This window comes from Podarcis erhardii, assembly GCF_964252035.2.
Source record: "Podarcis erhardii genome assembly, chromosome: 18".
Lineage (NCBI taxonomy): Eukaryota > Metazoa > Chordata > Lepidosauria > Squamata > Lacertidae > Podarcis > Podarcis erhardii.
Window position 1 is genome coordinate 9399228 of NC_138516.1, and position 24172 is coordinate 9423399.

Genomic DNA, 24172 nt, shown 5'->3' on the forward strand with positions numbered 1-24172 from the left:
GTTCCCATCTCATCCTCAAACTAACCCTGCGAGGCGAGCCGGCTGAGAGAGAGAGACTGCGAGTGTTTGCCTGCGTTGACAATTATGGGACGGCCTTGGTTTCAAACAGCTTTCCACATTGTGTTTTAATGTCCACGACCCGCCTGGGACCTTAAGGTGAAGCTGGGAGAGTATAACAAATTGTAGAAAGAAAAATATAGTTTTATCAAGCAGCGTCCAACCTTCGGACAGGTGTTTTCCGCCTCACCTCTGTACAGGTCCTCGTGAAAAGCAGCCTCTGTCTGCTCAGCGGACGCCGTGAGGTACAGTTCTGTGTTGTCCGACGGCTGGCATGCGTCTTCCTGCACGTAGAATGCAAGACATTGCTGAGGTATTTTATTTATTTTTTAAAATAATGATTTTTATTTGATTAAAAAAAAATAAACATACAACAATATCAGTTGCAAACCCATATACAGTGGTGCCCCGCACGACGAATGCCTCGCAAGACGAAAAACCCGCTAGACGAAAGGGTTTTCCGTTTTTCGAGGCGCTTCGCAAGACGAATTTCCCTATGGGCTTGCTTCGCAAAACGAACACGTCTTGCGATTTTTTTTCGCTCCCCCCCCCTTTTTCTAAGCCGCTAATAGCCGCTTAGCCGCTAAGCCGCTAATAGCACTAATCCGCTAAGCCGCTAATAGGGTTGCTTCGCAAGACGAAAAAAACCGCAAGACGAAGAGACTCGCAGAACGGATCCTTTTCGTCTTGCGAGGCACCACTGTAATGATTTTTATTTGATTAAAAAAAATAAACATACAACAATATCAGTTGCAAACCCATTATAAAGAAATTGTTCTGAATCTCAAAACTTCAACCCCCTCATCCCCTCCATGGATCCTAATATCAGCATTTACGACTGCATATCAATCCGTTATCCATAGTATTCGTTACCAAGTTTTGTTAACTTTTATCTACATTTCCAGCAGATATTTGTGCTTGTTATATGCATTTTTGCTAACTTACCAGGAGTCAAATAGCACCTGCGCATCATTTCCACATCATTTTATTTCAGCACACAATGTGCCCTAAATTTCAAATCTGTTCCCCATAACCTCTCCCAATCTGCCACCTGTATATTATGCCCCAAATCCTTTGCCTGGTGTGTCGTTACAGATGTGACCTGTTCATCTTTTGTATGCCTTTCCAAGAGCAAATAACACATTTTCGACAGCGATTTATTATTGTTTTTTAACAGGTCTTTTTGAAATCTTGATATCTCATAAGTAAAACCTTCCTTTTTATCTGCCTTAAAAATATCATTTAGTTGGTAATACAGTGGTACCTTGGTTCTCGGACAGACTGAATTGTACAATAGCAAGAAGCTCACACGAGCCTGAAACCTGTCATCTGCTGCATGTAAAAACATCTGTGCATGTAAAAGGGGGAATGTAACTCTGCTACATAGGGATGCGTGTGGCACTGTGGGTGAAAGCCTCAGCGCCTAGGGCTTGCCGATCGAAAGGTCGGCAGTTCGAATCCCCGCGGCGGGGTGCGCTCCCGTCGCTCGGTCCCAGCGCCTGCCAACCTAGCAGTTCGAAAGCACCCCCGGGCACAAGTAGATAAATAGGGACCGCTTACTGGTGGGAAGGTAAACGGCGTTTCCGTGTGCTGCGCTGGCTCGCCAGATGCAGCTTTGTCACGCTGGCCACGTGACCCGGAATCGTCTCCGGACAGCGCTGGCCCCTGGCCTCTTGAGTGAGATGGGCGCACCAACCCCAAAGTCTGTCAAGACTGGCCCGTACGGGCAGGGGTACCTTTACCTTTACCTTTAACTCTGCTACATAAAGGAAATTGCTAGCATAAGTTAAAGTAAAATTTAAGGGACCCGGGACCATAAGGTCCAGTTGTGACCGACTCTGGGGTTGTGGCGTTCATCTCGCTTTATTGGCCGAGGGAGCCGGCGTCCAGCTTCCGGGTCATGTGGCCAGCAGGACTAAGCCGCTTCTGGCGAACCAGAGCAGCGCACGGAAACGCCGTTTACCTTCCCGCCGGAGCGGGACCTATTTATCTACTTGCGCTTTGACGTGCTTTTGAACTGCTAGGTTGGCAGGAGCAGGGACCGAGCAACGGGAGCTCACCCCGTCATTGTGGGGATTTGAACCGCTGACCTTCTGATCGGCAAGTCCTAGGCTCAGTGGTTTAACCCACAGTGCCATCTGCGTTAAGTTAGGAAGGATATTAAACAATATATCCTCTCCTGCCACCCTGAAGATTCCCAAAAATCCAGCAGTCCCCCCCTCTGCAACAGCAACCTCTCCGAAAATTTCCCCCCTTACCTGGTTCTCGGCCGCGTCGCCATCTTCCTGAAGCGCGTCTTCAGGGCTTTCTGGCAAAGCGCCGCCGGTTTCGAAGATGGCAGGGTAGAAGGTTACGAGGGCCTCGACGATGCGGGCTTGATGCGGGTAGTCGACCAGCGAGGAGAGGGAAACGGTGGCCTCCGTGGGTCTCGGGCGCATCAATGTGGGGCCAAAGACAATCCCCAAGTTGCCAGGGGTCATCTTGTTTTCTTGTTCGACTTCGACGATCCTGGGGCGAGAATCGGGCAGGACGGCACAGTTCACAAGGGAACCCTGGTCTGTTTTGCAACACCGAGGGAGCAGGGTCTTCTCATTCTAAACACAGCAGTACCTTGGTTCTCAAAGGCCTTGGTACTCAAACAACTTGGAACCCAAAGCCAGAAGGAAGTGTTCCAGTTTGGGAACTGTTTTTGGAAGCTGAATGTGATCCGTTTTGAGTGTTTACGCTTCTGTTTCGAGCGTTACACCGAGGTCTCTCTGTTTTTGCCATTTATTTTTGAGTGTTTGCGGCTCTTTGTTTTTGTGACTATGTGGAACCCAGTTCAGCTACCGGCTGACTGATTGTGTGGCTGCGGAAATGGATAAAAGCCCCCCATCCAAACAATGACTATCATCAGTGCAGGTAAGAAAAAAAGGTAATTTTAATCCTTATCGTCTACAATACTGGCTTATTTATTTTACAGTACACTACATTGATTGTTGGGATGCGGGTGGCGCTGTGGGTTAAACCCCAGAGTCTAGGACTTGCCGATGAGAAGGTCGGCAGTTCGAATCGGGGTGAGCTCCCGTTGCTCGGTCCCTGCTCCTGCCAACCTAGCAGTTTGAAAGCACATCAAGTGCAAGTAGATAAATTGGCACCACTCCGGCGGGAAGGTAAACGGCGTTTCCGTGTGCTGCTCTGGTTTGCCAGAAGCGGCTTAGTCCTGCTGGCCACATGACCCGGAAGCTGTACGCCGGCTCCCTCGGTAAAGCGAGATGAGCGCCGCAACCCCAGAGTCGGTCACGACTGGACCTAATGGTCAGGGGTCCCTTTACCTTTACATTGATTGTTGCTTTCATTTTATGATTCAATGGTCTCGTTAGATAGTAAAAATCATGCTGTTTTAGGGGTTGTTTGTAAAAGCCTGGAACGGATTAACCCGTTTTGCATGACTTCCTATGGGAAAGCACGCCTCTGTTTTGGAACGCTTTGGTTTTGGAATGGAATTTCCGGGACGGATTACGTTTGAGAACCAAGGTACCACTGTATTGCCTACAAGGCACACAGTGAATTTAAAAATTACATTTGGCGGGGAAAGAGCTGGTTGGTGACGTCACAGGTTTGGGCCAATACGCCAAGACTCCTGAGCTTGTGGAACCTCCAGAACGGAACGGATTAAGTTTGAGAACCAAGGTACCACTGTACCGGCTGTTGTAGAAGGAAGGGAGGGGAAATCTCACCACTCCCCTTTTATTGGAGGCAGGGTCTCCTACCAGCAGTCGTCTCCCCCTCTCCCACTTACCTCCTCAAATGCAGAACGATGTATTTTAGGGTAGACAAGTTCTCCGACGGAAGCTCCTTCAGAAGGTCCCTCAGCTTTGTCACCAGCGCCACGACCACCTTCTCGGTCTCGGGTCCCCTGTCCACCAGCTCAGCGATACTCTTCCCGGGCCTGCCCTCCGCTCCTCCCTGAAGGCTCTCCTTGGCCAACCCCATAAGGCTGTTGTACATGCGAAATGGCATGATGGGTTCCGGGAGCTGGAGCCAATGATATAATGTCCTTGATGAGCTCAGTATCCCCAAAGGAGCGTCTCCACCCCCATCGTCCATCCCGGACACCTGGGTCCATCTCCCGAGGGCCTTCTGGCGGTTCCCTCCCTGCGAGAAGTGAGGTTAGAGGGAACCAGGCACCGCCCCGGGGAGACTCACCTGCCGCAGGTAGAGCTTCAGCACGTTGCTGATGTCGTGAGGATAGGCCTGGGAGAGCTCGACCAACTCTTTCCCGTTCTCGAACGCCTGGCACAACTTCTCCACGCGGGTCTTCACGCCATTGACGCGGTAGATGCCCTAGAGCGGCGATGGCAAACCGTTTAGAGACCCAAGTGCCCAAATTTGCAACCCAAAACCCAGCAATCGATTGCAAAGCGCCAACAACAGGGCAATTTAATAGGGGATAATAATGATTGTCTGCATGACTGGAAGAGTCCGCAACCAGAAGGAGGAGGAGTACCAGGAGGAATGGATGAAATTCAAAGACTATTTAGTTAAATACTCTGAGATAGTTTCATTGGAAAAGCTTGCAGATTCCAGACAGGCTTAGGATTTAATTGTGTGATTTTTAGAGAATAATATGTTTAAAGTCAAAACGAAAAGAAAATAAGAGGTTAAGGGATTAAGTGAATTTTATGAGAAAATAGGTTTTGGAAAACTGTTAACAATGATACACAGCCAGGGGGATTTGAGGAAGTCCCTTAAAAATGTTACTAAGATTGGATCAAGTACAGTTAAGATGTATGTCTGTTTGTTTGTTTAAAATTTTGGAAAACTAGTAATTTTTTTATTACTATAAATAAATACATAACGATTGTCTGCATGCGCACATAACAAATAAATGTAAATCAATCAATAAACCCAGCCAGATGGGCGGGGAATAAAGAATACATTATTATTATTATTATTATTATTATTATTATTATTATTATTGGAGCAGGAACCGACAAGCCACTCCAGTATCCCTGCCAATAAAACTCCATGGACAAAGAGACAGGAAGGCCTGGCGTGCTCTGGTCCAGGGGGTCACGAAGAGTCGGACACGACTAAACGACTCAACAACAACAACAACATTATTATTATTATTATTATTATTATTATTATTATTATTATTATTACAGTGGCGTAGCGTGGGGGTGCAGTGGGGCCGGCCGCACCGGGCGCAACATCTGGGGGGGGCGTGCTCACCGCCTCCGGAGTCGCCAAAGAGCCTCGGGCGCAGGCTGTAGCAGAGCCCCATGTCTCGTGGAACCGACAAGCTGTGCGCGCGTCCAGGCTGAAGGCGTCCGTCAGGCAGCGGCTCTCAGCGCTCGCCGCGGTCCCCGCGCATCAGGGCCACAGAGAGCGCGCCAGGCAGCCCCTCCTCACAGCCCCGCCGCTGCCGGGCCATGTTGCATTTTCCTCGCCTCTCTGCCCTCCTCCTCCTCCGGGCAAGCGGCGTCGTTTGGGCGGCAGCGCCAGCGGCAACTCGCCTCAGATCACCTGACACGGACCCCCCGCCGCCGCCGTGGCTACCTTACCGTAAATACCCCAGCCCAGGCAGCAGCAAGAAGAAGCTGGCAGCGGCGTCAGGTTAGGGGTTAGGGGTGCAAATTACTTGCCTTGCCCCGGGTGCTGACAACCCACGCTACGTCGCTGTCTTATTATTATTATTATGCCCGCCTCCTCCAGCCCTGCAAAGCTGGGCGTGTCGCCCTCCTTTAAAAAGATCAGCAACTCTGGGAGGGGGGCGCCGCCAGAGGGATCTTTGCACCACAGTGCTGGCTATGCTGAAGACAGCCCTGATCACAACCAGGATAAAATCTGAATCCTTGGGTTTTGGTCTATCCACCCTGCTCACCTTGGTCTTCATCGCCCGTCTCTCGATCTCGCAGATGCACTTCTTAACGATGAAGGGGACGCCGTCGGAACTGAGGCGGCTCTGCTGGGCAAAGTCCCTCCCGAACAGCTGTAGTTTCCCCTGCAGCTTCTTGTGCCCGCATTGAATGGCCAGAGTCTCCAGGCACTTCTTGTGGCAGGCGAGGTAGCACTGCGGGCGACGGAGGCAGGGGAAAAACCAGCGGCGTGAGAGGAGGGTGCACCCAGTTCTAGAAAGCGCCACCAGGTGGCGCTGCTTGCCCTGCCCCCCCCAGCTGCTTTTAGACAACTTAAAGGACGCGGGTAGCGCTGTGGGTTAAACCACAGAGCCTAGGGCTTGCCGATCGGAAGGTCGGCAGTTCGAATCCCCGCAATGATGGGGTGAGCTCCCATCACTCGGTCCCTGCTCCTGCCAACCTAGCAGTTTGAAGGCACACCAGTGCAAGTAGATAAATAGGTACTGCTCCGGCGGGAAGGTAAACGGTGTTTCCGTGCGCTGCTCTGGTTGGCCAGAAGCGGCTTAGTCATGCTGGCCACATGACCCGGAAGCTGTACGCCGGCTCCCTCGGCCAGTAAAGCGAGATGAGCACTGCAACCCCAGAGTCGGCCACGACTGGACCTAATGGTCAGGGGTCCCTTTACCTTTACCTTAGGCAACTTAAGGCCTGGGAGCTGGATCCGGCCCAATCGCCTTCTCAATCCGGCCCGCAGACGATCCGGGAATCAGTGTGTTTTTACATGAGTAGAATGTGCCCTTTTGTTTAAAATGCATCTCTGGGTTACTTGTGGGGCATAGGAATTCGTTCATTATTTTTTCAAAATATAGTCCGGCCCCCCACAAGCTCTGAGGGACGGTGGACCGGCCCACGGCTGAAAAAGGTTGCTGACCCCTGTTTTAGATGCATGAGCAAGGTGACATTTTCATCTCTTGCTCCACTTTCTGCGAGCGGCTCTCGGGGGGGGGGCATGTGGTCCTCGGAGTCGGGACCCCCCCCACTCAAAATGGAATCGTAGAATCGTAGAGTTGGAAGGAGGGTTTTCCCCAAAGGTCATCCAGCCCAACCCCCTTCAATTTGGGAATTTGCACGCTTCCTACCTCCTCGCACTCGGCTCCCTGGAAATAAACGTAGCTGTTGCACTCCCTGCATTTCGAAGGGGTCCGTAGCTTCCTCAGATGATGGGTCTGCGCAGCTTTGGATAAGCCCATGTGGCGGAAAGGGCCGGTGGGCGTCGAGATCTCTGGAGTCATGTCGTCGATACCTGGGAATCGGGGAAGGGAAAGGGCCGGTGTGACGGCCTGGGATTCGGACTCGGAGGCTGAACCGGAGGAATCCCATCCTGCACAGGAATCCCCGCCTCCAGAACCAGCTGAGCCGGGGCTGGGGCCTGAGCCTGAAGGGTCCTCACCTGTGCTGGGTCCTCAGGTGAGTCTGCTCTGGCTCCGGAGGTGATGGAGGACCCATTGCCTGCAGGTGCTCCACTCTCAGCCCCGTCAGAGGAAGCTGAGGTTGCCTCTGGTTCCGGGAACCCTCCAGCCTCTCCTGAGCTGCAGAGGCTCAGGGCAGAGAGGTGGAGGGAACTAAGTTCCCGCAGGAGGAGGGCTCGCCTCCAGGCCAGGAGAGGCGAGTCGCCTGTGGACCGGGGCCGCCCTATGCCTCGGGGCAGATAAAAGCCGGCCAGCCCCAGTCCCAAGTTGCGGGAGCAACATTGTTGGTAGCCTGTTCCTGCCTCCACCCTGTCCTGCTCTCCTGCCAGAGCTCCTGACCTCACCCGACTCCCTGCCTTGGACCCAGCAACAGCTTTGACGGACAGCCTCCATACCGCACCCTCAGTCTTGGACTGGACTTGGACCTCACCGCACGGTTAACCCTTGGGACCAGCACAGCTGGTTTAGCTGCCCCAAAAGTTCTGCTTTCAAGGTGCAAACGAGAGCAATTCGAGCTTCTGGAATGTAAATACAGTGGTACCTTGGTTCGCAAACGCCTTGGTTCCCAAACGCCAAAAACCCGGAAGTAAGTGTTCCAGTTTTCTAACGTTTTTCAGAAGCTGAATGTCCGATGTGGCTATTGTTTCCGGTGCGCCTTCGCCAATTAGAAGCCGTGCCTTGGTTTCCGAACATTTCAGAACTTAAACGGACCTCTAAAATGGATTGTTTGGCACTTTTGTTTTTTTGTTTTTTGTTTTGCTATTCATTTTGCGTTTTCGTTTTTGAGGCTTTTCCGGTTCGTTTGTTGTATTGTGTATATTCTGCCCCTAGAGGTCGCTAGTGTGACACTGTATCGCAATGCGTATGTTCTGCCACCAGGTGTCGCTGTGGCAGTGGGACCCCCAAATACAAAGGCTGTCTTGTACAGTGGTACCTTGGTACTCAAACGAATTTGCTCCCGAACAAATCGACTCCCAAACGCCGCAAACCCGGAAGGGAGTGTTTCGGTTTGTGAAAATTTTTCAGAAGCTGAATGTGCGATTGAGTGCAGGAAGCTCCTGCAGCCAATCGGAAACGGCGCCTTGGTTTTCAAACCGTTTCGGGAGTCTTCTGATGTCTTCTAAAAGTCAGATAGTTGCTTATTTCCTTGACATCTGATGGGAGGGCGTTCCATAGGGCGGGTGCCACCACCGAGAAGGCCCTCTGCCTGGTTCCCTACAACTTGGCTTCTCGCAGTGAGGGAACCGCCAGAAGGCCCTCGGGAGATGGACCCCGGTGTACCGGCCGAACGATGTGGGTGGAGGCGCTCCTTCAGGTATACTGGACCGAGGCCGTTTAGGGCTTTAAAGGTCAACACTGACACTTTAAATTGTGCTTGGAAAGGTCCTGGGAGCCAAAGTAGGTATTTCAAGACCGGTGGTATATGGTCTCAGCGGCCGCTCCCAGTCCCCAGTCTGGCTGCCGCATTCTGGATTAGTTGTAGTTTCTGGGTCACCTTCAAAGGCAGCCCCACAGAGAGCGCATGGCAGTAGTCCAAGCGGGAGATAACCAGAGCATGCACCACTCTGGCCAGACAGTCTGCGGGCAGAGAGGGTCTCTTCCTGCATACCAGATGGAGCCGCCCTGGACACAGATTTGACCTGTGCCTCCATGGACAGCTGTGAGTCCAGAATGACTCCCAGGCTGCGCACCTGGTCCTTCGGGGGCACAGTGACCCCATTCAGGACCAGGGAATCCTCCACACCCGCCCGCCTCCTGTCCCCCCAAAACAGTACTTCTGTCTTGTCAGGAGTCAACCTCAATCCATTACCTCAATCCAATGTTCTGCCGCTAGGTGTTGCTGTGGCAGTAACACCCCAAATACGAAGGCTGTGTTGTATTGTGTACATTCTGCCCCTAGGGGTCGCTAACGTGACACTGTATTGTAATGCATGCGTTCCGCCGCTAGGTGTCGCTGTTGCAGTGGGACCCAAGTACAAAGGCTCTGTTGTATTGTACATATTCTACCACTAGCACACAATCCCTAACCCCTGCAATCCCTCATTCCATGCTGCTGCGTCTCTCGTCCTCAGGACCACCGGGCTTCTTCTTCGCCCCCTTCCACGCCGGACCCCCCACCCCACCCCTCGGCCAACAACGGGCTGCACTTCCGCCCCCCCGCTCTCGGCCCGGGACATACTTTGCTCAAACGAAGGCGAATTCCCGTCCGACTCGTCTCCAGGAGACGTCCCATTGCTCGGAACCGCCTGGGACTTCTGGGGGAACGCACCTAGAAGGAAACCCAATGTCAGGAGGGGAGATTTTGCATGGTGCGCGCACTCGCACCCGGCTCTCTTTATGTCCCACCCGGGCGCAAGGAAGGGGCGGGGTCTGGGGAGAAGGGCTATGGCCTACGGATGTTCCCCAAGAGCCAGGGAGGTGGATGGTTCAAGCCCACCCAACTCGTGGGCCAGGGTTCCCGCATTGCCAGGGGGTTGGGATAGATGACCCCACGGGGTCCCGGCCAAGTCTTTGTGACGCTACCTGAGCTCGCGGTGGGACCGGATTCGAGGCTGCCCTTTGTCTCCGCAATAGCCGTCGGCCACGATTTGTGCAGCTGGTGGCCCCGCCCACCTGAGGAGCCAATTACAGGGCAAGGTTTCGTTACTGGGTCGTTTTGAGTTTGGGCGCGGCGAAATTCCCTGCCTTTGCAACACTGTCCCTTTCAGGAATTGGAAAGTTGGTGTGCATTATATATATATCATATCATGTGTATATGCCGTATTTGTTGCTCTATAAGACTCACTTTTTCCCTCCTAAAAAGTAAGGGGAAATGTGTGTGCGTCTTATGGAGTGAATGCAGGCTGCGCAGCTATCCCAGAAGCCAGAACAGCAAGAGGGATTGCTGCTTTCGCTGCGCAGCGATCCCTCTTGCTGTTCTGGCTTCTGAGATTCAGAATATTTTTTTCTTTGTTTTCCTCCTCCAAAAACTAGGCGTGTCTTGTGGTCTGGTGCCTCTTATAGAGCAAAAAATACGGTATTTTATTCCTTTGGTTACTCGGAAATGCCTCAGGATTCCTTGTTTGCCATTTGCTCCCTGCTGGTGTTACAAAAGACCGTAGGCTGCCTGCAGCCATGGAAGCTCTGCTAAGCGGTTTTTTGCACAAGTTGCCATCTTGCCGAATTTGTCCTGACTGCAAAAATTGAGGGGTGTGTGCAGCTTTTATCGAGGGCTGTGAGTGCAAAAGAAGACTCACCTCGTCGCTCGGGGTTGGCCGGCCGGCTCTGCGCCCCCTCGCCCTCCGAAGCTGCTGCCTCTTTGCCAGACGCTTCAGATCCGCTCGCTGCCGCTGGCAAATCGCCGGTGGTGAAACTGCTTTTTCTCGCCCGGGACAGAGGAGACCTGTGGGGGGACCGGAGACCCTCAGAAAGCTTGGATAAGGTAAAGGTAAAGGGACCCCTGACTGTTAGGTCCAGTTGTGGCCGACTCTGGGGTTGCGGCACTCATCTCGCTTTACTGGCCGAGGGAGCCGGCGTACAGCTTCCGGGTCATGTGGCCAGCAGGACTAAGCCGCTTCTGGTGAACCAGAGCAGTGCACGGAAATGCCGTTTACTTTCCCACCGGATCGGTACCTATTTATCTACTTGCACTTTGAGGTGCTTTCGAACTGCTAGGTTGGCAGGAGCAGGGACCGAGCAACGGGAGCTCACCCCGTCATTGCGGGGATTCGAACCGCCGACCTTCTGATCGGCAAGCCCTAGGCTCTGTGGTTTAACCCACAGCGCCAGCTGCGTCCCAGCAGGAAGCTTGGAAGAGTCCGTCAAACCCGACCCGTTGCCAAAAGTGGCAGGGCTCCCCACTTGGGGAGAAATTCTAGCCCAGTAGCATCTACAACTGATGGGCAGAGGCTTCCCAGGGCCTTCCTAGAATCACAGAATTGCAGAATTGGATGGGACCCCAAGAGTCATCTAATCCAACCCCGTACAAGTCAGGAATCTTTTGCCCAATGTGGGACTCGAACCCACAACCCTGAGATGAATGGCGTGCTCTGCGGATGGAGCTATTCCTGTACAATGTGGCCGGGGCTTCAGTTTATGGCTGCTCCCATGACCTTAGCTTCTCGGCTTGCAAGACAAACAGGAGATTTGTGTCTATCCAAAGAGCCTGACGACAAAGATTTAAACTGTCCATGGAGGCGCAGGTCAGTTCTGTGTCCAGGGCAGCTCCGTCTGGTATGCAGGATGAGACCCTCCCTGCCTGTTGACTGTCTGGCCAGAGTGGTGCATGCTCTTGTTATCTCCTGCTTGGACTCATGCCATGCGCTCTCCGTGGGGCTGCCTTTGAAGGTGACCCGGAAACTACAACTAATCCAGAATGCGGCAGCCAGACTGGGGACTGGGAGCGGCTGCCGAGACCACATAACACCGGTCCTGAAAGACCTACATTGGCTCCCAGGACGTTTCCGAGCACAATTCAAAGTGTTGGTGCTGACCTTGAAAGCCCTAAATGGCCCAGTATCCCTGAAGGAGCGTCTCCACCCCCATCATCCAGACCTGACACTTGAGGTCCAGTGCCAAGGGCCTTCTGGCGGTTCCCTCACTGCGAGAAGCCAAGTTACAGGGAACCAGGCAGAGGGCCTTCTTGGTGGTAGCGCCCACCCTGTGGATCATTGCAGATGGTGACAGCAGTCACGGAATTAAAAGACGCCTGCTTTAAGATGCTGTCTAGGTTTGTCATTGCTTTCCTCCCAAGAAGCAGGCGTCTTTTAATTTTGTGGCTGCTGTCACCATCTGCTGTGATCATGGAGCCCAAGAAAGGAAAATCTCTCACTGCTTCCATTTCTTCCCCTTCTATTTGCCAGGAGGTGACTGGGGTTAGATTCCCCCATATAGTTTTTTCGTGAGTGGCTGCCTAAGGAAGCATATCTCTACCCCCACTGTCCAGCCTGGACACTGAGGTCAAGCTCCGAGGGCCTTCTGGCAGTTCCCTCCCTGCGAGAAGCGAGGTTACAGGGAACCAGGCGGAGGGCCTTCTCGGTGGTGGCAACCACCTTGTGGAACGTCCTCCCACCAGATGTCAAGGAAATAAACAACTATCTGACTTTTAGAAGACATCTGAAGGCAGCCCTGTTTAGGGATGTTTTTAATGTTTGATGTTTTACTATGTTTTTAATATTCTTTCTGGAGCAGCGCAGAGCGGCTGGGAAACCCAGACAGATGGGTCATGTGTAAGCAATTAATAATAATAATAATAATAATAATAATAATAATAATAAAATACTGCAGCTGCAAAGCTTAGCAGTGCAAGTCAGGTTCCCTGTTGTTGCAGAACACTCGCTCAGTACTTTAAAATCAGAGTTGTAGAGTTGGAAAGGGAACCTCAGGGGTCATCCAGTCTGACCCCCTGCAAGGCTAGATTTTTTTTTTGCGCAAAATGGGGCTCGAACCCCCAACCCTGAGATCAAGAGCCCCGTGTTCCATCTACCGAGCTATCCGACCTTCCCAGGAACGCCATAAGGGATTGAACCCGTTGCCTTCTACACGCAGAGCAGTTGTTCTGCCTCTGACCTTCCCTGAGCACTTTCCCTCGGGAACTGGTAGGGTCAGGATTCGAACCCAGGATCACCCACCAGCTGTTGTTGGAGACGTAGGGCTCGAAGTCGTACTGGGTCTCGGGCTCGTCTCCCCGCTGCAGCTGCTTGACGTGTGAGGCGTACTGCTGGCCGGGGTCGTAGAGTTTGCTGCTCTCGCACAGCGTCTGGAAGTAGACGGGCAGAGGGGCTGTCTGCATGTGCATGGATTGGAAGAAGGAGATGGTGGCCTGGAGATTACGGGCGGAAAAAGCAGGGACACACGTTAGAGGAAAGGCAGCAGGAGGTCTGATCATAGCTGTCAACTTACAGATTAGAAAATAAGGGACCAGCAGCCTCGAAAATAAGGGGTCAGCAGCCAAAATAAGGGATTTTCAGAGTGCTGGTATGTTCGACTTCTGAGCCCCTCCGAGCCAAAGGCAGAAAGCCCAGCCAGCAGCCAAACGAAGCCTCAAGCGGTGGTTCCCACAGCGCAGCAACCCGGCAAAGGGGACACAGCAAGGAAAACCACCGTCACCTCTCCGCTGGGAAGCGCTGAGCAAAGGCGAGTCCCCAGGCAAGGCGGCCGATTGGATCAGCACAAGGCATGCAAGCTCCACCCCCCAGGCGTTCTTAGACTCCTTATTGGGTGAGCAACGCAGCCAAGCAACACAGTTGGAGCCTCCCTCCTCCCTGGCCGGCAGGGAGGGAGGGAGAGGAGCTGCTTCTTTGAAACCCGGGAAATTTACGGGACATCATCAATAAGGGACAGCAGCGGGACACGGTGCTGGGATAAGGGACTTTCCCGCCAAATAAGGGACGCTTGACAGCTATCGGTCTGATCCATCGCAGTGGTGTAGCAAGGGAAGGGGGTGCCCGCGGGGACGGAGAACCATTGGGGCACCGAATTTCGACACCCGGCGCCATGCCGACACAGCTGTGTGCTTCTGTTGAGAACGAACCAGGAAGGGACCTCTCCAGAATGACTCTGGTCGCAATGGGCATGCGTACTCCGTCTGTCCCCCTCCCCTCCCCTCCCCAAGGCCCCGGGCACTGGCAACCCACGATACGCCTCTGATCTGAGCCGCCGCAGAATCGTTGGAAATGTAGAGCTGCAAGTCGTCGGCTTTGCATAATTCAGGTTCCAGCAAGAAGACAAATCAAATTTACCTTTCATCACCGTCCCCACCATTAGTATTATACAGTGGTACCTCGCAAGACGAATGCCTCGTAAGACGAAAAACTCGCAAAACGAAAGAGTTTTTCGTTTTTTGAGTTGCTTCGCAAGACAGATTTCCCTATGGGCTTGCTTCGCAAGACGAAAATGTCTTGCAAGTTTGTTTCCTTTGTCTTGCAAGTTTGTTTCCTTTTTCTTAAAACCGTGCATTCACTTCGAGGAGCAACTCATAGCACGCGATGTGGTAGCCTTTTTTGAGGTTTTTGAAGACCTTGGTGATTTCTGAAGCTTTTCCAAAGTCCGTGCTTCGCAAGACAAAAAAATCGCAAGACGAAAAAACTCGCGGAACGAATTAATTTCGTCTTGCAAGGCACCACTGTATATAATATACCCAACTGTGTCCCCAACTCCATACTTCTGTTAGAAGCTGGTGAATGCCCAATTTCAACTAAAGCGTGGTGGGCTGCCCTAAAACATTGGCTCAGGATTTCAGGGTTTGATCTAGGCAAGGGTTTGTACCAACACTTGACCAGCAAATGGCAGAAAACCATGGCTAAAAAAGTCACCTCTATTGGTCTGTCACCCCCCCCAACTGTATTACCTGGGTTATGAAGGTGCCCAAAAGACGTTAAAGCAAAAATTATGGGATAATACACACAGTGACTTGCGATCTCAATCACAAGCAGTCTGTAGTCCGCTGGCAGTAGGGGTGCAATATGGGCCTGTCTTTAAGTTAACACCTTACATTAAAAACCTGACAGTACCAAACTATCGAAGGCTTTTCACCAAAGCCAGACTAAACGTCTTTCCTTCTGCAGTGTTGAGAGGAGTTCCCTGCCAGGACAGACTTTGCTCGTGTGCTCAAGACATCGATTCCGTAAAACATATTTTGCTGCACTGTGCAAAATACGAGCAAGCCAGGGCTGAACTGATATTACCCTTGCTGGTACCTTTCCCGGGAAAATCAGAGGCTCGCTATGTCAGGTTCCTATTGGAAGACCGGACAAACGCTAGAACATTAGCAGTGGCAAAGTTTTTATCGGTGGTTGCAAGAACCAACGATCCCTATTATTCTGAACAAAATGCTTGTTTAACCTGGAGGAGGCCAAGGCTCACACTGCGACCAAAGTTGGGCACGGATGTGTCTCTGTTGTGGTTTAAACAAAAAGCAAGTTGCTAGTCCTCTTGGTGGCAAAAAGATGTTTAGAAGCCGACCGCCGAGCGCTTGAGAGACCCACCGATTTGATGATCTGGTCGCTCTGCTTGACCACCTCGTGGAGCTGACGCAAGGCGGTCACTTTTGTGTCCTCCAACTCCTGCTTCTGCGTGTTGGCGTCGGCAATGCACGTCCGGTAAGTCGCCATCGCCTCGTCGGCCTGGAGCGGGCAAGGAGAGTTAGCGTTGCCAAGAGAGGCAGGGGGTGGGCAGCTAGGACAGAAGCCCCCTGTTATTTCAGCTCAAAAAAAAGGGGGTGACCCTAACGATTTAAGCTTCTGGTGCAAGTCCTCAACGAGGAAAGGATACAATGGTACCTTGGTTTTAAAACAATGCCTTGGTTTTCAAACAACGCCTTGGTTCTCAAACAACACCTTGGTTCTCAAACAATGCCTTGGTTCTCAATCTCCGAAAACCCGGAAGTGTTCTGGTTTTTGAAGGAGTTTTGGAATGTCTGACGCGGTTGTCGGCTATTTTTTCTTGGGCGCCTGCGCCAACCAGAAGCCGTGCCTTGGTTTCCGAACATTTCAGAAGTCAAATGGACTTTTGGAATGGATTACGTTTGGTGCTTGTTTTTGCTCTTTATTTTGCGTTTTTGAGACTTTTTTGGTTCATTTGTTTTTGTGACGGTGTGGAACCCAGTCCAGCTACTGATTGATAGATTGTGTGACTGGGGAAATGGATAAAAGCCCCCCATCGAAACAATGACCATCATCAGTGCAGGCAAGAATTTTTTAAAACATTTTTTTAATCATCTACAATACTGCCTTATCTACTTTATAGTACAGTACATTGTTGATTGATTTCATTTTATGGATCAGTGGTCTTGGTAGCTAGTAAAATCCATGTTCAATTGCTGTTTTAGGGGTTGTTTTTAAAAGTCTGGAATGGATTAATCCATTTTGTGTGATTTTCCATGGGAAAACGTGCCTTGGTTTTGGAACGCTTTGGTTTTGGAACGGATTAAGTTTCAGAACCAAGGTGCCACTGTATAATGTTTCAAGTTGAGAACAGAAGGGCCCACCGTCCAATGGAATATGCAGAAATGGCGAAACTTACCAGAACAACAAGAAATCACGCTAACAAACTGTTTATAAAAGAACGGAAATGGCTTATCAAATATTTACAGGAAAATTGGATAAAAACATTATCAGGATTATCGTAATAACCTGCAGTTTTCATGAGAGCATATATTTGCAGCAGAAACGAATTTGGATATTAAAAATTTTAAGGAACCGCAGAAAGAGCAGGGAAGAAAGTCAGGTTTTGAAATGACAAATAGATTGTAAAACTAATGAAATGCATAGACTTGAAAAGTATAAATGAAAACTTTCCTTTAAAATCTGTGTCCAGGGCAGCTGTTTACCAGCTCCATCTGGTACACAGGATGAGACCCTCCCTGCCCGCTGACTATCTTGCCAGAGTGGCGCATGCTCTGGTTATCTCCCGCTTGGACTACTGCAATGCGCTCTACGTGGGGCTACCTTTGAAGGTGACCCGGAAACTACAACTAATCCAGAATGCGGCAGCCAGACTGGGGACTGGGAGCGGCCGCTGAGACCTCATAACACAGGTCCCGAAAGACCTACATTGGCTCCCAGTACGTTTCAGAGCACAATTCACAGGGTTGGTGCTGACCTTGAAAGCCCTAAACGGCCCAGAATCCCTGAAGGAGCGTCTCCACCCCCCATCGTCCAGCCCGGACACCGGGGTCCATCTCCCGAGGGCCTTCTGGCGGTTCCCTCCCTGCGAGAAGTGAGGTTACAGGGAACCAGGCAGAGGGCCTTTACAGTGGTGGCACCCGCCCTGTGGAACACCCTCCCATCAGATGTCAAGGAAATAAGCAACTATCTGACTTTTAGAAGACATCTGAAGGCAGCCCTGTTCAGGGAAGCTTTTAATGTTTGATGCATTACTGTATTTTAATATTTTTTGGGAAGCCGCCCAGAGTGGCTGGGGAAGCCCAGCCAGATGGGCGGGGGATAAATAATAAAATTATTATTATAAAAGAAAAAAGGAACGCAGGTTCCCGTCTTTGTGGTTCTGAAGGACGGCAAATTGGACCTTTGCCCGTCAGTTTTTCCTGCACAGATTCGGGACCCTCATTTCAAGGGTCCATTTCCCCCCCCCCTTCCCCACTTTCTGACCCACCTTGTTCCTGGCTTCTTCCTCTAGTCGCCTCTTCTTGTCGAGGGCTTTAGTGGCCGCAGTGCTGCCGCCCGTGCTGGACCCCAGCTGCTCCTCTTCCGCTTTCACCATCACATGCTTGGCCTTTTCGGACTCTTCCGAGCGCTGCATGTACATCTGGCGGGCTTTTCTGAGGTTGCTCTCAGCCTCTTGCTGTTGGGGGGGGGGCCACACAAGTTAAGACCCTGCCTTGCTTCCCAAAAACATGCCATCCCAAACAAATCTCGTTTCATTTTCTTTTCTTTTTTTTTAAAAAAATAATTTTTATTATGTTTCCTACAAATATCACAGCAAAAGAAAAACAGAGGGGGGGGAACAAAAGAAAAAAGACACGATCACAAATATAAACAAAAAATAAAATAAAAAACAAGGTACCTAAATACCTGAACAACTTTATCACCTAAACAACACAAATTAATCAGTTATTTCGACTTCTAACCTCGTAAACATATTTTGGGCTTCCTCTGAGCCCTCCCATCTGAATTTCCTTGTAATTAAAATGTAGCAGATTTCTGGTATCATTTTTTAAAAACACAGTATTCCAATCAAAAGAAAATTTCTTAACTTTCCTTTAGGTTCTAAATCTTTTTTATTTAATTAACTCTTAATTTAATCCTAGGCCTATTCTGGTACTTTCAAGTAATTTCTAAGTTTTGATATCACAGTATTTATTCATACAGTCCTTAAATTTCTTCCACTCTTTTTGGTATTCCTCTTCTTTATGGTCGCGGATTCTTCCAGTAAGGTCAGCCAGCTCTATATATTCCATCATTTTAAAATCTCATTTCATTTTCAGTAAAAATTAGGAGATCGGTGGATCAGGGGAACGCAACGGACATAGTATGTCTTGATTTCAGTAAGGCTTGCGGCAAAATCCCCCACAATATTTCTGAAGGAGCGTCTCCACCCCCATCGTCCAGCCCGGACACCTGGGTCCATCTCCCGAGGGCCTTCTGGCGGTTCCATCACTGCGAGAAGCCAAGTTACAGGGAAGCAGGCAGGGGGCCTTCTCGGTGGTGGCGCCCTCCCTGTGGAACGCCCTCCCGTCAGATGTCAAGGAAATAAACAACTATCTGACTTTTAGAAGACATCTGGAGGCAGCCCTGTTTAGGGACGCTTTTAATGTTTGATGTTTTATCGTGTTTTTAATATTCTATCGGGAGCTGCCCAGAGTGGCTGGGGAAACCCAGCCAGATGGGAGGGGTATAAATAAATTATTATTAATAATCTTATTATTAAGAAGTTGGTAAAATGTTGGTTGAACGAGGAAACTGCCAGGTAATTTGCATCAGGTTAACTGACTGCTCACTAATGGTTTCTCACCATTATGGGGAAAAGTGGTAACGTTGTTCAATGCCACTCAGATTTGAATTTATTTTCTTCAATTCTGTCTGCAGCATCTTGAATTGATGCATACTTTTGTTTCGGGCCATCCTACCTACGCAGCCCGTTTCAAAGCACCTGGGTTCACCCAAAGAAGGGGGGTTGCGATCTTAAGAGGACACAGCATTAAAGGAAAGTGGATCAGGGAGGGAGGAGGAAAAATCAAAACTCGGACACCATGCATTTGGAGTTGGAAGGTCTATGGGCAACCCCCTGCAATGTGGGAATTGCAGCTAAATGCCCCCCAAGCCCCAGATCCTCACCAGTTTTCGCTGAGCCCGGTGCCATTGCTCCTTGACCTCTTTCCGACGCTTTTCGTGCTCAAGGCGCCTGGTTGCCAAAGGCTGAGGAGGAAAAATAACAGGGAGGGATGAGTCCTTTGGCTGTAACTGGGCGACTTCTGGTTTTCAACACTGCAGTACAGTGGTACCTTGGTTCTCAAATGCCTTGGTACCCAAATGACTTGGTTCCCAAACACTGAAAACCCAGACGTTCTGGTTTTTGAACATTTTCCGGAAGCCAAACGTGCAATGCGGCTGTCGGCTATTGTTTTTGTGGTGCCTGCATCCATCGGAAGCCGCGCCTTGGTTTCTGAACATTTTGGAAGTCAAACGGACTTCCGGAACGGATTACGTTTGGCGCTTTTGTTTTTGCTATTTATTTTGCGTTTTTGAGGCTTTTTCGGTTCATTTGTTTTTGTGACTGTGTTCAGCTAGTCACAAACCCAGTTCAGTTACTGATTGATTGATGGATTGATTGATTGATAGATTAAAGGTAAAGGGACCCCTGACCATTAGGTCCAGTCGTGGCCGACTCTGGGGTTGCGGCGCTCATCTCGCTTTACTGGCCGAGGGAGCTGGCGTACAGCTTCCGGGTCATGTGGCCAGCAGGACTAAGCCGCTTCTGGCGAACCAGAGCAGCGCACGGAAACGCCGTTTACCTTCCCGCTAGAGTGGTACCTATTTATCTACTTGCACTTTGACGTGCTTTCGAACTGCTAGGTTGGCAGGAGCAGGGACCGAGCAACGGGAGCTCACCCCGTGGTGGGGATTCGAACTGCCGACCTTCTGATCAGCAAGTCCTAGGCTCTGTGATAAATTAGCTGATAGGTAAATCCATCGCTGCCGCCACATCTGAAAGAACAGGGAACATGCTCTTTCCACCAGCTCCCCTCTTACCTGCAGGAATGTTTCTGACCGCAAGGTGATAGCCGCTTGCTGCGAGTTGACCCCGAATTCGGCGTCTTGCTCCAGCGCCAGGGAGTAGATGGAGAAAAAGGGCATAAAAGGCTGGGAAGCAGGAAAAACGTGGGGTCAGTTTGTACAAGGAGCGAAAAAGACTGGACCAGAAGGCAGACAAAACATCTCTCATCTCTCCTTTTTTCCAGGCTAAACATGCCCAACTTTCCCCCAAGCCGTTGACAAAATAAATGAAAGTATTATGTATTCAGTGGTCTCTGTTGGCCTGAGTTCGAGTCTGGACGAAGGATTCTGAGCTCCTGATTCGGTACATGACGTCCAATCACAGGACATGGCAGGATTTGGGCCTCTGCCATTGGCCCTTGAAATCCCGAGTTGTGATTGGCAGATTGGGAGTTTAGATAGCCAATCGCGTTGGGAGTGAGAGTGGCCCCGGCTTCCAGAAAGGTATATAACCAGTTGCTACACTTCAGTTGATTTCCAAAGACGGCTACATTTTGCGCCAGTTCGAGGAAGGAAAGTTGGGTAAATTTACAGCCAGGATTATTCCAACTGGAGCAGCAGTCCGTGGGTATTTTGGAGCAAATTCAGAACGTGGAATTATCGCTTGCAACAAGTCTGCTTCCCCAGCCCCCACACCCAAAAGAAAAAGTTGAGCTTTGGAGGAAAGGTGAGATGACAGGTATAAAAAATAAATTCAGAAAGGGCTACACTCTAACTGCATTATGGGATGATAGTCTTACCTCCTGACTGATGGTCTGTTTGCAGGAATTTACCATCTTCTGAAGACCCTTGGCAAACTCCATTTCTGGGCAGAGAGAGGGAAAAGAGAGTGTATTTTTTTAAAAAATAAAAGAATATATTTTTTTAAAAACCAACCTTTCTTGCAAACTCTAGATTTCCCTTTCCTGCGTTATTGTTTCAGACTAGGACCTGGGAGTCTAATATTCTTTTTTAATAACTTTCAGAAAAGGATGGCAGATTCAGTTGATGGATTGTGCCAAATTGGCAAATAATGACCAGGAGAATCAGAAATTAGGAAGGTCAAAATAAGGAATGGGGGAAATTTATAATTTATCTTAAAAGAAAACAACACCCATTGCAAACAGTTAAGACTGTTAGCAGGACTGGAATAAAACTTGTAGGTTAATGGTGAATTTTGGGCACAATGGAGATGTAAAAGATTTGGGCCGGATTTCGGTTTGATGAGGCCCTCAGCTCCTGAAGGTCATGGGGCCCTTTCTATGTCCAGCTGTCCTTTGTCAACAAATTGTCACTGTTTTTATGTGTTGAATATATGCCATATGGCAATTTATGGTCCTAATAGGTATATCAAGCCATTTGCCCATGTGGCCATGCAACCAGTCCATGCAGAATGTAGGCACCCTATATATAGAAAGGAGCAAACTAGTGATATTTTAGGGAGCAGGCGGGGCCCATGACTGACATCCGTGATGGCCAAACTTGGCCCTCCAGCTGTTTTGGGACCACAACTCCCATCATCCCTAGCTAACAGGACCCAGTGGTCAGGGGTGATGGGAATTGTAGTCCCAAAACAGCTGGAAGGCAGAGTTTGGCCACCACTGACTTACACCCTAGGAGCCTACACAACACAAAACACTGTTGCTGGATGTAGGTTTTATTTTATTGGTTTTTTTATCTTATATTTTGGAAATGTGCATTCAGGTTTTTTTCTTCCTTTAATTTTTTTGAGGCCCCCCAAGAGAGCGGGGCCCTAAGCTAGAGCTTGTTTAGCTTATACAGTGGTACCTCGGGTTATATACACTTCAGGTTACATACGCTTCAGGTTACAGACTCCGCTAACCCAGAAATAGTACCTTGGGTTAGGAACTTTGCTTCAGAATGAGAACAGAAATCGCACGGCGGCAGCAGGAGGCCCCATTAGCTAAAGTGGTGCTTCAGGTTAAGAACGGACCTCCGGAACGAATTAAGTAGTTAACCCAAGGTACCACTCTAGTAGGGACGCGGGTGGTGCTGTGGTCTAAACCACAGAGCCTAGGACTTGCTGATCAGAAGGTCGGCAGTTTGAATCCCCATGATGACGGGGTGAGCTCCTGTTGCTCGGTCCCTGCTCCTGCCAACCTAGCAGTTCGAAAGCACGTCAAAGTGCAAGTAGATAAATAGGTACCACTCCGGCGGGAAGGTAAACGGCGTTTCCGTGCGCTGCTCTGGTTCGCCAGAAGCGGCTTAGTCCTGCTGGCTGCATGACCCAGAAGCTGTACGCCGGCTCCCTCGGCCAATAAAGCGAGATGAGCGCCGCAGCCCCAGAGTCGGCCACGACTGGACCTAATGGTCAGAGGTCCCTTTACCTTACCACTGTAGTAAATATCCAGCACTGTCCACAACAGAGTGGACGAAATCGCTGCCGCTTCCCTCCCTGCCTCCCTCGCCCTGCTCACCTAGGGCGGTCCTTTTCTCCAGGTAATACATGAGGTCCTTCATATACTTGGAGACGTTCTTGGCGTAATGTAGAGCCGCCTCGACTCCTCCCTCGCACCTTTGCAGGAGGACGTCCACCTCTTCGGCCGACAGACGGACTGGGGAGGGAAAGGGAAGAGAGGCACGAGACATAAGAAGGGGCTACCTGCAGGATCTAGGCCACGAGCCTCTCTATATTCTCTTTTTTGTAATTATTTTATTAGATTTTCCACAATTATAACAAAAACCGCAAAGCAGAATGGCACACACAAACAGAAAAAAAGAAAAATACATCAATGAACGGAAAAAGGAACAATAAACAGATAAACAATGACAACAAACTTAATTCTTCACAAATCCAACCTTTTAAACATCTTAGTTGACTTCCTCTAGTCCCTTTCTTCTGAGTTTCCTTGTACAGTGGTACCTCGGGTTAAGTACTTAATTCGTTCCGGAGGTCTGTTCTTAACCTGAAACTGTTCTTAACCTGAAGCACCACTTTAGCTAATGGGGCCTCCTGCTGCCGCCGTGCGATTTCTGTTCTCATTCTGAAGCAAAGTTCCTAACCCAAGATACTATTTCTGGATTAGTCAAATAGTCCTTAAATTTCCTCCAATCCTCATGAAACTCCTTTCCGGTCGCGGATTCTTCCAGTCAGGTCGTCTAGCTCCGAAAAATCCATCTATATTCTCGCAGGAGCCCCTAAGAACCCAAGAATCCAGATAGACTGGCTTGGGAGCTGGAGGTTCCACGAGAACACGCAAAAGATCCTGTCTGCTTCCAGCAACCTGCTGCCTCCAACTACGGCTTTATCTGGCCCCCGAAGGACCAGGTGTGCAGCCTGGGGGTCATTTTGGACTCACAGCTGTCCATGGAGGCGCAGGTCAGTTTTGTGTCCAGGGCAGCTCCATCTGGGACGCAGGATGAGACCCTCCCTGCCCGCAGACTGTCTGGCCAGAGTGGTGCATGCTCTGGTTATCTCCCACTTGGACTACTGCCATGCGCTCTCCGTGGGGCTACCTTTGAAGGTGACCCGGAAACTGCAACTAATCCAGAATGCGGCAGCCAGACTAGGGACTGGGAGTGGCCACTGGGACCACATAACACCGGTCCTGAGAGATCTGCATTGGCTCCCAGGACGTTTCCGAACACAATTCAAAGTGTTGGTGCTTAAAGCCCTAAACGGCCCCGTATCCCTGAAGGAGCGTCTCCACCCCCATTGTCCAGCCCGGACACCTGGGTCCATCTCCCGAGGGCCTTCTGGCAGTTCCCTCCCTGCGAGAAGCCAAGTTACAGGGAACCAGGCAGAGGGCCTTCTCGGTGGTGGCGCCTGCCCTGTGGAACGCCCTCCCACCAGATGTCAAAGAGAACAACAACTACCAGACTTTTAGAAGACATCTGAAGGTAGCCCTGTTATGGGAAATTTTTAATATTTTATCTTTTATCGTGTTTTTGATATTCTGTTGGGAATCGCCCAGAGTGGCTGGGAAAACCCGGCCAGATGGGCAGGGTATGTGTATATGTGTGTGTAGTTATTATTGTTATTATCCCAGTAGTGATGTATGGAAGTGAGAGCTGGACCATCAAGAAGGCTGATCACCGAAGAATGGATGCTTTTGAATCCTGGTGCTGGAGGAGACTCTTGAGAGTCCCA

At 50.3% G+C, this 24172-nt stretch overlaps 2 protein-coding genes and 1 long non-coding RNA gene across 6 annotated transcripts in view; 1 reads left to right on the forward strand and 2 right to left on the reverse strand.

The window, feature by feature from the left end:
* Positions 1–24172, reverse strand: part of LOC309333100 — a 136407-nt gene that overhangs the window by 44136 nt on the left and 68099 nt on the right. The gene's annotated exons all lie outside the window — the stretch shown is intronic.
* Positions 1–24172, forward strand: part of POLR2E (RNA polymerase II, I and III subunit E) — a 97305-nt gene that overhangs the window by 23645 nt on the left and 49488 nt on the right. The gene's annotated exons all lie outside the window — the stretch shown is intronic.
* Positions 1–24172, reverse strand: part of ARHGAP45 (Rho GTPase activating protein 45) — a 47810-nt gene that overhangs the window by 4645 nt on the left and 18993 nt on the right. For 2 of the 3 annotated variants that reach the window (XM_081846049.1, XM_081846048.1), the window contains exons 7-22: positions 22500–22637; positions 20823–20887; positions 20059–20169; positions 19144–19224; positions 17462–17650; positions 15334–15471; positions 12979–13169; positions 10606–10751; positions 9893–9982; positions 9549–9638; positions 7040–7203; positions 5927–6115; positions 4246–4383; positions 3839–4074; positions 2316–2565; positions 248–341 (exon numbers count right to left, since the gene is read on the reverse strand). In XM_081846049.1, coding sequence (XP_081702175.1) covers positions 248–341; positions 2316–2565; positions 3839–4074; positions 4246–4383; positions 5927–6115; positions 7040–7203; positions 9549–9638; positions 9893–9982; positions 10606–10751; positions 12979–13169; positions 15334–15471; positions 17462–17650; positions 19144–19224; positions 20059–20169; positions 20823–20887; positions 22500–22637 — 2310 coding nt within the window. The remainder of the gene's footprint in view (positions 1–247; positions 342–2315; positions 2566–3838; positions 4075–4245; positions 4384–5926; positions 6116–7039; positions 7204–9548; positions 9639–9892; positions 9983–10605; positions 10752–12978; positions 13170–15333; positions 15472–17461; positions 17651–19143; positions 19225–20058; positions 20170–20822; positions 20888–22499; positions 22638–24172) is intronic. The other variant, XM_081846050.1, reaches the window with a different exon arrangement.